The sequence below is a fragment of the Monodon monoceros genome, unplaced genomic scaffold, assembly GCF_005190385.1.
Source record: "Monodon monoceros isolate NGI ecotype Baffin Bay Population unplaced genomic scaffold, NGI_Narwhal_1 Super_Scaffold_16, whole genome shotgun sequence".
In the NCBI taxonomy this organism is placed as follows: domain Eukaryota; kingdom Metazoa; phylum Chordata; class Mammalia; order Artiodactyla; family Monodontidae; genus Monodon; species Monodon monoceros.
The window spans coordinates 29,506,388-29,519,710 of record NW_021703772.1 but is presented as its reverse complement, the minus strand read 5'-3'; the positions used below and the strand labels follow the sequence as shown (position 1 = coordinate 29,519,710).

The 13,323-nt window shown below is 38.2% G+C and overlaps 1 protein-coding gene across 1 annotated transcript in view; it reads left to right on the top strand.

Moving 5' to 3' along the window:
• ADAM23 (ADAM metallopeptidase domain 23) overlaps positions 1–13,323 on the top strand; it is a 163,367-nt gene that overhangs the window by 112,884 nt on the left and 37,160 nt on the right. Inside the window, exons 10-15 of the mRNA XM_029224413.1 lie at positions 1,232–1,303; positions 3,423–3,586; positions 4,606–4,690; positions 5,451–5,541; positions 7,892–7,940; positions 10,248–10,347. Of these exons, the coding sequence (XP_029080246.1) occupies positions 1,232–1,303; positions 3,423–3,586; positions 4,606–4,690; positions 5,451–5,541; positions 7,892–7,940; positions 10,248–10,347 (561 nt within the window). The remainder of the gene's footprint in view (positions 1–1,231; positions 1,304–3,422; positions 3,587–4,605; positions 4,691–5,450; positions 5,542–7,891; positions 7,941–10,247; positions 10,348–13,323) is intronic.

Here is a 13,323-nt window from a genome sequence, read left to right as displayed (position 1 = left end):
GGGGCTTCCTTGGTGGCGCAGTGGTTGAGAGTCCGCCTGCCGATGCAGGGGACGCGGGTTCGTGCCCCGGTCCGGGAGGATCCCACATGCCGCGGAGTGGCTGGGCCCATGGACCATGGCCGTTGAGCCTGCGCATCCGGAGCCTGTGCTCCGCAATGGGAGAGGCCACAACAGTGAGAGGCCCGTGTACCGCAAAAAAAAAAAAAATAATGATAAAAATAAATAAAATAAAAAACATAGTAACAGGGTTAAAGAGAGAATGAAATGAAGGGGGTCTGACAAATTTATAATGTGAAAATGGGCAAAGGAGAAGAAAAGAATATCATGATATTTCAACGTGGAAGTATTTTTAATCTTTATGAAGATGCATTATTTTTATAATTATAAATGAAGTCAAATTTTAAAGACATGGTGCAAACCTGATTCAGTAGTTTTGAGGATGTTTTCTTTTTCCTCAGCAGAGGGCATTATCCCCCTGTGGTAAACTTTAGTTTTTAAATGTCCTCTCAAAGCCATATTAATTGCAGTACTCCTTGCTAAAACTGTAGCCCTTCAGATGTTATGTAATTATTCTATTAATTTACTTTATTTTCCTAAGTGATCATAAATAACCATAAGCAACTATACACTATTGGCACACTTCAGTTTTACTTTTTGTCTCTTCTTTGTTTTGACTTCTGAGCCGTCAAAAGCAAAAGGCTTCATTTGGAGAAGGCATTCTTCTGAAAGAATATACTAAAATGTACGACAGACGTGTTCCACATCATGGACTGAATCTGAAGTGTTGCCTAAGAAATTTTCTTGATCTTTGTATGCGCTTGAATTCAAGTGAGGAGGGTGTCCAGTTGGGATTAAATTTCTTGATCTAAGCTCTTTATAAACTGGTAAAGTTCATTTCTGTGACACAAACAAATAAAAAAAAAAAGGATTGCATTTGTTAGATATTGAGACTGAATTAACAGCTTACTTGTCAAGTGTAAAGTTTCTCACTCAGAATCACTAGGCTGTCTCCATTACCTGGAACATCATGGGTATTTTAGACAGCTATAGTTTTCCTGCCTAACAGAGAAATAAATAAGAACATCACTATATCCAAACACGGCACAAACTAAATTCTGTATTTTTAATCCCTATTTCTACTATTGCTGTCAGATTTCTGTTTTTACAGAATTTTGAAATTTATCATTAAATTATGGTTTGACAGTGACTGGTATATCTTTCCCCCTCCCAGTATAAGAAGTGTCGCTCTTCTCATGCGCATACAAACAACTTCGCGAAGTCTGTGGTCAACCTTGTGGATTCTGTAAGTATCCTGGTTTTCTTGAACCTCTTTTTCCAAAGTGAAATGGTTTATATCTCTATTTGCTTACTTGCTGCTTTAGTTCTTTCTGAGACAAAAGTAAAAATGCTATCCTTATCTCATCTGGCTAATAAGAAATTATAGAGTGGTCTGCTTCAAAAAGGGCAGTGTTATCAGAGTTTCAGGGGACTGTTGAGTTACTCTTGGGATCCCAAAGATGCATTGATATTGCTTCTAAGTGATGTCTAGATATTATTGTCACAAGAGTTTAGTTAGGACAAAAATACTGGAAAAAATTAGCTACCGAAAAGAGTGTAAATTAAACTTGGCAAATGAGACTTCATTAATAATAATCAGTTGAGCTTATCTTCTTAAATATAAGGTAGAAGAACTAATAGATTGAGGTGGTTTATGTTTGGAGGATATAGGCAATACAAAAAAATTTTTTTAAAAGTACCCAAATTTACTTTCTTCATGTCCCCATAAGAATGCTTCAGACTTTATTTTTAGATGACAGAATTAAGTGCAGTCCCAAAATAAAGCTAATTTGAAACAGTAAAATGTGTATCTTCTTAAAAAGACTTCTATAAATCTTTTTTATTGAGTTTTTTTCCTCCTCTCATTCTGTCAGTTACAGAGAATGATGGTTAAGATTTTCTTCCTTTTTCCTTTAGATAGGAAATCCGTAAATGTGAATATTATTCATTACGTTCCAATAAATAATTCAATTTGACTAGTCATAAATATAGCATAGTAGTTTGTGTATTCTAATGAAAGTGCTGTTTTGCTCAGCTAAATGTATGTTTATCTGATATTTATTGTATTTTCCCTCTTAACTGGGTAAAAAAACCTTTATAAATTGCTTAATATCTAAATGATACTTATTTTCTCTAAAGAACTGCCTTCTTTTTTGCCTTTTAAACAGTCCAAAAGTCTCCAATCATGTAAACACTCATAACATATAATACGTGGTAGGCACAGCTGAGCAGTATAAAATGGGTGCAGGGTAATAGAGTAGCATATAGCGTTAGGACTGAAATTCTGAAAGCCAGTTATCACCTGCTTTATTAATTTTCTTTAATTTCAGCCCTTGTCAGTCTTCTCAGAGGAAAACTATAAATGGATATGAAAAAGAGAATATTAAACACACCTCTCCCTCTGCCCCAGCTGTTTACTTGGTAGAATCTCTGTGGTTGTTATTTCACCATGATTGAACAGAATCACATCTTGCAAAGTGTCTTTTTTATTTTGATTTACCATACAAGGTTCTGAAGCTGACCAACTAATTTTTTTTTTAAAGACATTACACTTAACTCACTCCCTGTTGTAAAATCATTATAGCTTCACGGTGATTTAGGCATGATAATCTTTCCCTTCCTCAGTGAGTTCTAAGATCATCCATTCTTTTCTTAATTAGCTTGAAAATAGGACAAAATGACAACATTCATCAAAATTGCTTACATGTGTGAATTATTTAGCTACTGGGCCAAAAGCAGAAAAAGAGAGCAGAAAATTACAATTTAAATATTGTGAGTGATGTCACCCTGTGGTGAGGGTGACATAGGTCATGTAAGTCTGCTTTTCCCTCCTTTGGCCTCAGATCTTGATTCTCTTCCACTGTTATTTTACTTTTCATACAACAAGGCTTCAAAGGGCAAAAGCCAGCCATGGTGTTAGTGCTTGTCCAAGGATTTAGTGATCTGTTCCAATCCTGCAGGAGTAACTGGTCATATCACACTTACTCAGAACCAGTATATCAGGCTCCAACCTGTTATCTCCTATGAGGTTTGGAAGGGTGATTTTACTAAACCCTGTTTTGAACTTGCATCCAGACTTTAGAATCGTGATACTCCTAGTATAGATCCCCTAGTGAGATGCCTGGCTGCTAAAGATGCTGATTTGGGATTGAAGTAACTTTGTAGGAGAGGCTGAGTTGTATGATTGTTCTTTCTTTTTGCTCTTGGAAAAGAGAAAGGAAAGAAGATTCTCTCTGATGAGCTGATTCTGACGTCGTGTTCTCCTCTCACCTCCCCTTCCTGTCCTTCCGCTGACTCTGAAACACTGATTGTGCATGTTTGACCCAGTGTTTTCCTCCTGCACCTGTCCTGTTGTATACCCTCAGATTTACAAGGAGCAGCTTAATACCAGGGTTGTCCTGGTGGCTGTAGAGACCTGGACTGAGAAGGATCATATTGACATCACCACCAACCCTGTGCAGATGCTCCACGAATTCTCCAAATACCGGCAGCGTATCAGGCAGCATGCTGATGCTGTGCATCTCATCTCGTACGTATCCCCAGCCCTTGCCTTGACGTTGATCTTTATCCCTTTATTGTATCAGTTAGGTTATATAGCAATAAATCAATCCTGAACAAGTTTGAGGTTGATTCCTCTGTTACATAAGAAGCACAGAAGTAGGCTGCCCAGTGCTGGAATGGTGGTTCCACAGTCATGAGATTTACTTTCAGAGCACATCTGTACCTTCAGACCTTCCATCCTCAGGGTCAACTCATGATTCAAGACAGCTGCTGACACTCCAGCCTTCACCACAGGCAGCAGGGATGCCAGGGAGGGAGGATTGTGAAAGGGCCCTCCTTCCAGCTGAGTTAGCTCCTTTAAAGCAGATTTCCTGAAAGCCTGCACATATCACTTTCACCAACAGATCATTTGCTAGATCTTTTTTAAAAAAATTTTTATTGGGGTATAGTTGGTTTACAATGTTGTGTTAGTTTCAGGTGTATAGCAAAGTGAAAATGAACTATTGACTGAAATTGACATTTCATCTCTAAGGAAAAGGGGTGCTTTGCTCACTTTTGATATCATAAATTGCTCCCTTCCCCCCCTGGTGGCTAAGCTGTTTTCAGACAGTCCTCTAAGGTTCTGTCCTGGGATCAAACCAACCAAAGTCCTCCTTCCTTTCTTCTCACCTGTTACTCTTTGCTTTTCTCTCAGTGTTTAATCACCAATTTACAATCATCAATATTTTGTATAACTACTATATAGTCTCTACTAGAAAAAAGTCAAGGGCTGTGGTCTGTTTATCTTTGTGTCCTCAGTTCCTGTGCCAGTACATGATGCTTAGTTAGGTGATCAATTGATGTTTGCTCAACTGAGATTATTTAACATAACATTAATCTAAAGGTATTTATGATAACATACAATTAAAGGTATTTAAAATACAGTTTTTGGTTTTGTAAAGGAGGGTTGGTTTGGGGTATTCAATGTAGGACAATAGACATATTTGCGGAGAGTTGAAATATAATGGTCACTACATTGGTTTCCTAATAGCACTTATTCTTCCTAAGGCGTGTGACATTCCACTATAAGAGAAGCAGCCTGAGTTACTTTGGAGGTGTCTGTTCTCGCACAAGGGGAGTTGGTGTGAATGAGGTAAACGTTATCAATTTTCCTAAAGTAGAGCTTTATCTGTGCATCTAGTCTCTTTCTTCCCCATGGCCTAGTTTACTTCCCTTTTCAGGCCTGTTTTAGAATGATAATGACATTGAGACTATAGTATGAGTGGTTCGTATTAGTAAATAGAACCCAAAGTGGTCTTTGGGTTTAGAAAAGAGGTAATTGTTTCATATCATAATGATAGTTTTTCATATTTATCAGGCAGATGCAAACCAAAGATTGGCCCAGAAATTTCTTGGCCTCTATAGATAAGTTTTTATAAGCTTGTTTATCCTTCTTTTATGACTTTTTAAAAGAGTTATTTGCTCTTCTGCCTATGTTAGGTTTAACACATCCCAAAAGTCGAACCAACCAAATCTAAACCTTGGTCAATACCTGAATCTATTATACCAGGTTATCCCAGTAGCCATCATTCAGTGGAGACCTCTCTTGACAGATTTGTAGTAAGTTGAATTTATTCTTGGTTTGGTATGAATTGAAATGGGGCACAGCCTTTTATGATTTTATGTTTCCATGTGAGAACATCAAGTTCTGAGAGATGCCACATAGTAAGAGAGGCTTTCTGCTTCTTGGGCCCACTTGCAAGGAAGAAGTGATAAGAAGCATAAGCCGTCTTTTGATGCTGTGAGGCTCTACTTAGGGGACTGAGATGAAATGTGGTGATGATTAAGAAATAATAACTAGCTTTGTGCCCTCTCTCAAATGTTTCCCACACACTTCCAACTCTGAAAAACAGTATGGTCTTCCAATGGCAGTGGCACAAGTATTATCGCAGAGCCTGGCTCAAAACCTTGGAATCCAATGGGAACCTTCTAGCAGAAAGCCAAGTATGTACATTGACCTTCTTACTTTCATGTGCTATTCTGTCTGTATAATGCATGTCCGGTCAATAAAGAAATATTTTTCATTTCTAAGTCATAATACCTTAACTGTAGTGTATCTCCTTCCTCTAAACAATGATAAGATGAGCAATTTAAGGTGATTCTTAATCTGTGTGGGTTGGAGAAATGTCCCTTTCAAAGTCCATAAAATCATATTTCTCAGGGCGTGATCAGCTCTTTCTCACACTGCAGAATGTTGGGGTGGGTGGTGGTGAATACTCACCCTCTGGATTCTAACCAGTTGAGTGTAGCCACAAGATGTCAGTGAAGCTCCACCACAAGTACAGTTGGATCAGAAAATAGCTTAGGCCTAGAGTTAAAAGGAGCTCAAACTCTAATTAAACGTACCCATCTACTTACCTCTAATTAAACTTACCCACCTAGTACCGTCAGAAACATTGGAGAAGCTTCCTGTACAGGCAGTCCCGTCCTGGAACTTTTAAACATGGGTACAGATGATAGAGGATAACTCTCCTCTACGGGGCAGGCAGGCCAAGAGAAGCAGCCACAAATCCCATCCAGTAGGAAAACACAGCTGGTGACTGCTGGGTGTCACTCTCCTCTTTGACCAGAGGAGATGCAGATGGAAAGACAGGGCTGAGATTCTAGTGGCGAAGTGTTGAAGGCCCACAATAATTTTAGGGGGCCCTTGAACGTTTTTAGCTTCCTTTAAAATCGGAATAAAATCCAACTTGGATTAGATCCCTCTTTATATCAATACACTAGTAAAATATAATTTCTAACACACTTCTGTGGCAGAAGGCAAAAGTGCCTAGGGCACAACGAGATCCACAACGAGATCCACAATGAGATCCTGTGGAAAGAAAAACCTGAGGTATTCACTCCTAATCTGTTACCTAGGAATTAAGTGGAAATCTACTCCCCTCAGTGAAAATATCAGATGCTAGGCATAAAGGTCCCCCTCTCTACCACAGCCTCCCTAAAGAAGAGGACAAAAATCTACCTTAACATTATCCTGTATTTTATACTTTTTGACTACTATCAAATAATTATCATTAATACATAGTGTTATGGAAACTTGAAGCAAAATATATATCCAGGGTGTCTTGATTCCCTTTAAGGGCATATTAAGTCATCACTTTATGGGTACATTAAGTCTGGTGGCATTGAGCAAATCTCCACAAACTTTCATCTATTAATTTCTTGCTCAGAGTATTTGCTTTCCCAGGGAAACACATAGTACACATTAAAGGAAGTGATTCAGGTTTCCCTGGCTGGCATCAATATCTGAAAACCAGAAAGGAGTAGAACCAGGTTTATGTCCTTGTTTGAAAAGCCTGGAGCCAGGAAGAGGCCAGTGCTGGGGGCAGCTGAGAGATATCGCTGAGTCAGATGACCGAGTAGGGTGAGCAATAGGCTTCATTACTAATGCCGGGCATAATTCCTTCCTAAAATTCTTTATTCCTTTGTGAATTGTTTGTTTAGGTAGATTCGTTCTGTACTTTGAATTTTTAAAGATCCATTTGGAAGTCTTTCTTTAAAAATATCTTTGTCTATCATAGGAAAGAGAAAAGGAAAAAATAAATGAAAAGGACAGCCCGTCACAATACCCATATGTCCATCTGTGGTATCTATGTTAAGTTTATGGTTGTTATTTAATTTAGATGATTTTACATTTCTATTTTAGATTTCTCTCTTTTGCTGAACCTTTTCGCTTAGTGTTCTTCAAGTCTCTGGCTGATTCTTGCTTTGACTCCAGCAAATTGAATTCTCTCCTCTAACGTCCGGTGTGGTCTGTTAGCAGGACTTCAGTGAGGGCTCATTGCATTTGTGCAGTAGAGCTTTGTAGTTCCCAGAGAGCACACAGACTACCGTCTCATGTGAGCCCCAGAACCACTCTGAGAGACAGAGAGATGCATTCGCATTTTAGAGGTGGAAACACTGAGACCCAAGAAATGCTAAGTCACTTGCCTATGAAACTCTCTCATCACACAGAACTTGGAATAAAACTCAGGCTTTACAATCTCTAGACCAGGTACTTTTCATTAAACATTGGCACTAGGAACTTAATTGAATTCTCTGAGTTACAAAAATGGAGAGGCACAATTTTATCTCTTGCAGCTGTTGTCCTAGGAAGCAAGCTATACTGTTGGAAAGGAAAAAGAAATATTGATTTAAAAGAAATAGGTTTTGTTTGGTGAGACTTCACATTCTGTACCTGTCTGACATGGAATTGGTAATAAGGAACTATTTCAAGAGCTGTGATGCAAATTAAAGATGTGACTTTTGTTGTTTCCCTTTTCTTTTGTTGCTTTTTATTGTTTCGTTGGACTAGAATGTGACTGCACAGAATCCTGGGGTGGCTGCATCATGGAGGAGACGGGGTAAATTTTCATTGTAAATGCATTTGTTATATACCTTTTACTGAAATTGTTACCTATAATTCGATACACAGTCTCTCAGGTACTGGTCTTTTAGGCTAAGCCTTAGAATAAATTCAATAATTCATTGTCTGATACTTTAAAAAATGAAATGGCTAGTTTACTTTATACTTTAATTTTTTATTTAAAGTTGGTAATAAAAGTAAAATAAAGTAACCGCTTTACACCTATTAACCCTTAAAGGGAGCACATGATTAAATGCTTCTGAGTTTAGTGGCTGCATTAAATTTTCAGTACAGTTAGGATAAAAGCTGGTTGTCTGAACTGTCAGTGAAAACCAATTTAGTCAACAATTTATATTTTAAGGAACTCGTAGGTAGACATGTTTACTGTAATAAAATTGTACTGCATTCCTTATATAATCAATAAAGCTTTTTTAAACAAATGAAGACAGATTTATCGTGTCTAGGTGGTCTTCTACTGATAGACATTTGAATAGTTGCTCGCCTAACTCCTGTCTCCTATTGTAGATCGTTTGGAAACTAGAGGGTTGCTGTTGCATCTGTGAACCAAGGCCTAGAAACATTGCCCTCTTTCCCAGGGACCCCTGCCCCATGGGAGCCACTGCCGCAAGGCCTCCTAAGCTAGAGCCCACTCCTAATAGATAGAAGAGGTTTCCTCACTCATGTGTCTCTCCCACTTCCTTTGCCCATGCCAGACATCTGCTCAGCACATCATCATTTCTGGTCCTTCCCCCTCCGTGTGATCCCCAGTTGCCAGAAGCCCTGACCTACTTTTACAGAGTCCCTTCCTTATTTGTGCACCAGGAGTCCAGGGAACAAGAGGTGTGTGAGCATGAAGGCTTGAGGAGAGAGTCAGCCATTATGCTTGCTACTTTAGAACACATGTTTCTAGAAATGTAGTTTAAACTTGAAACTGTTAGCTTTCATGCTCCCCCTCCCCTGAGGCTTCCTACAGACGGTAACACCATTCATAATACTGGTTTTATCGGGAGAGGCCTTCTGTCTTCTAAACTTCCAGTTTCTAAATAGATTTTTAGACTGACTACACATAGGATATAATAAAATTATTTAAGCTTAATTTGTATTTTCTCAAGTATATGTTTCTACATGGTTCTTGTAAGAGATCACTGTCAACAATGGTAGATTTTACCTACTTCCATACACTACCCTCATACATAGGGAAATATAAATCTATTGGATCACATCCTAGAATAAGTGACCTAATACTCTCAAATCAAGTACTATGACAAATATGTCCAAGGAATCAATGTGTATGACTCAGTTTAACCTTGACCATACGTATAATATTCCCCTATGTGCTGACACAGTGATAGTAATTTGATTAACTCAGAAAGAGGTTCACTATATTCCTGCAAAATCATGAATATTACCAAATAGTATTTGAATTTGAGAATAAGGAGCTATTACCTAATTCTAATTCAGAAGGCGCTTACCCTAATTCTGTTTTGACTGTGTGTATATACACATAAAAACATATATAGTCTAACACATCTCTTTAGGGTTTCCTTGTTTACCTCAATTGTGTCGCTGAAGCCTGCAATACATAATCTTTAATCAGTTGACCCTCACAACTTCCTTCTCCAAAGTAAAATCTAGTAGGTTCCCAAGTTCCTTTTATTCAGGACAGAGGCCAAAAACCCCCCAAAAAACCCTGCTTATCTTTACTGAGACAGAGCGAATAAAAGTGACTACATTTTTTTTTTAACATCTTTATTGGAGTATAATTGCTTTACAATGGTGTGTTAGTTTCTGCTGTATAACAAAGTGAATCAGCTATACATATACATATATCCCCATATCTCCTCCCTCTTGCGTCTCCCTCCCACCCTCCCTATCCCACCCCTCTAGGTGGTCACAAAGCACTGAGCTGATCTCCCTGTGCTATGCGGCTGCTTCCCGCTAGCTACCTATTTTACATTTGGTAGTGTATATATGTCAGTGCTAGTAACCACATTTTAATATACAGCCTAGATGAAGTTTGGGGATGAACTTTTCAAAAACTCTTTCAAGCCTGAGCACAAAGGGGCTTGACTGCTAAGGAGATTGTAACCTAGCCCCCAAATCTGTGATTTTCTTTGAATTTCTATTTTTACAGACTCTACCACACATACTTACTTAGCAGTTTGAACATAAGTGCCTTGTCAAAGTTTGTGTAGAATCATCTGGATCCAGAGTGATGATTTTATCTAATTCAGGGGTTTTAATTTTCTTCTCTGATGACTGCTTTTGGTAAATTTTTTACATAATTGATTCTTTATTTCCTCAGGGTATCCCATTCCAGAAAGTTCTCAAAGTGCAGCATTTTGGAGTATAGAGACTTTTTACACAGAGGGGGTGGAGCCTGTCTTTTCAACAGGCCAACAAAGGTTAGTAATTTAGAAAGTGTAATTATTTCTCCAATTTTTTTACAATGGAATTATGCCAAATATCAGATACTTGGCTTGGAAAGCAGGTTTCTTTCCGATCAGATTAATATTTAGTTATAAAAGACTTTATTACGTTAAAGATTAAGTCTCGTTTAAATGAATTACAAGACCATAGTTTTACTGTTCTGAAGCTCTGGTGTTTCAGTGCCAGCTGTACCTCCTCTTGGCCCTCCCCTCCAAAAAACAAACAGACAGTCCTTCAATTAAAATATCTTTGAAATGTTCTTGTTGGTGTCTTCATTTGCTGCTAAGAGATAGTGGGTTCGATTAAGATACATTACTTTAGCCCATTTCTCTGACAAAAATTCTTTTTCCCCTTGACATTTTCTCTAGGGGTATAACTAATTTCTAGGCTTTTCTTACTTTCTTTTTTTTTTTGGCAGGGGGCGGTATGTGTGGTCCATTCTCCCAGACAGAAAGCATTACTAATATCAGCCAGCCAAAAAATGACCCAAAGTATTTATGGACCCCATAAATACAGGCATATATATATATACATATTTGTATATATATATATACATATATGTATATATATATGAAGAGATATATATATCTTTACTTGGGAAGGTCCACATTGTCAATTGGCATTTCATTAAAATTTATATACACAATGTCATATTCTCTTATCAGCAATTCCTTAATTCAAAAATTCTGAAAATTGGAAGTATATTTTATGAGTTTGCAGAAAACATAGTGGACGGTACAACTTATCCTGAACTGAAAATCTTTATTTATCCCTCATAGTGTAAGTATTCTTAAGTCTTACTGCACAAATGTTACTGCACAAATGTTAATGTGTTTGATTATAGGGTGTATACCAGACCCCCTCAGGGCTGTTATATAGAACAGGGTAAATGCATCATACTTTTCTAAAATCCAGCAAAGCCAGAATTCTTAAACTCACAGGCTATAGAGCTTTTGGATACGAGACTGTCGACCAATAACACGTTTAGAAACGAAGTTGCTTAACAGGCAAACGGACAGGATTGATGAGAATTAGCAGACGGCATAGACATTCTAACATTGCACATTTCATATTTCTTTTTAAGATACTACATCATAAGTCAAATATAATCCATTGCTGTACAAAATGTTTAATAACTCTGCAAATTGAGAGAGCAGTGAAATCATGTTAGCCTTTTTTAAAAAAAATCAGTGTCTGATATCGATAACTGTCAGAATAATTTATTCCTATCCCCATAATTAAGTGATACTGCTAAGTTAAGGATGATACTTTGATGCCTGACAGCTGTATAAAATCTCAGTAAGGCTGCAGAAAAAGAAACAGGAATTTTAAAGTGATCTTGCATCATGAAACTCAGCTCCCTGCTTTTCATGGCATCGATCTCAATGCAACAGAAATCTGAAAGCTTCAGAGTGTTTAAAATGGGTGCAGTGAGTAATAATGAATTAATGTGAGCTGTTGACATTTCTGAATTGCAAAGTACATGGCTAATTTTACCTGCCTTGCAGCTCACCAGCTAATTATAAGCATCATGCCTGAGGAAACAACACTGAGTTGTTTGAAAATACTAAGATCTCTAGTGTGTGTATAAGGATCCATCATTAGATTTCTGAAATTGCCTGTGAGTAGAAAGCAACTTATTCGGATAATGTGGAAACTAAATAAAAATACACATACATCTTCAATTTTAAAAATTAGTAAACATGGAATTTTTTTTTCTTTCTTTCTTTCTTTTTTTTTTTGTGGTACGCGGGCCTCTCACTGTTGTGGCCTCTCCCATTGTGGAGCACAGGCTCTGGACGCGCAGGCTCAGCGGCCATGGCTCACAGGCCCAGCCGCTCCGTGGCATGTGGGATCTTCCTGGACCGGGGCACGAACCCGTGTCCCCTGCATCGGCAGGCGGACTCTCAACCACTGCGCCACCAGGGAAGCCCTGAAATTCTTTCTTTTTAAACAACATATATAGAAAAAATTTTAAAAAGCTGCTATGGATTACAGTGGAATAATTTATATGTATGTGTGAAAGAACTGACTTTCTTCCAAGTGTTGTAGTCAGTGGATGTATGTATGCAGGTTTTATGTGTTATTTTCACATTATCTAAGTGCATCTTTTCTGTGCTCTGGGAACCTTCTCAACTGCCATGTTTGCCATATGGTTTGTGATAGTGACCTGTCCCAGGATGGAAGAAGAGTCCTAAGAATGAAATCGAACAGTGGGTTACATGGGAGTCCTGATACAAAGCACTACTCATGTTCCAGTCTGCCTTTCCCTTTTCCATTTTCTCCTCCCTGTTGATCAAAATATCACAGAGATGAGGACTGTTGATTTTAGTCTTTGGATTTTCCAATGGGGAAGTCCCACCCAAGTATCGTGGAAAACTTCCTTGCTCCTTATAGCAATTTTCCTTTCCTGGAAGTGGAAGGAGGATCAGATCTTTCTTTGGTGGACTCAGGGGAGGGCAGCTGTTCCTTGGGTGTGTGCTGCTGTCTCTCATATATATGGCTCTGAGCATTTGGGTTGGGATGTCCTTTTCTAATCTTCACCTGAGTATAGTAGATATACACAGAAAAATCTTGCCCCAGGTGATGGGAAATAGGAGTGTTTCTTATAAATAACCAGCTGCCTCAGCAACTGGTCTGTAATACAGTTTATTTGGCAAAAGCAAGTTCATAGCACCAGTAGGGTGGATTATTCTAGAAATTTGATTCTACCATTGCTCCAGGAATGATTGAGAAATTTCTATACATCTGTGCCTATGTCTGCACATTTACTTAATATGATTCAGACAGTGCAGATTTCTTTTCACTGAGAGTGATGGGCATGGATTTCCAGCAACAGTTTTTTCCCCTAAGTTTATTTGCATTTACTTGATGGCATATATCAGATTTAGCTGTGAATGAAGCATTTTTATCTTCTTGACAGTTTTTATGTCTTCTCAGCTGCCTGGTTA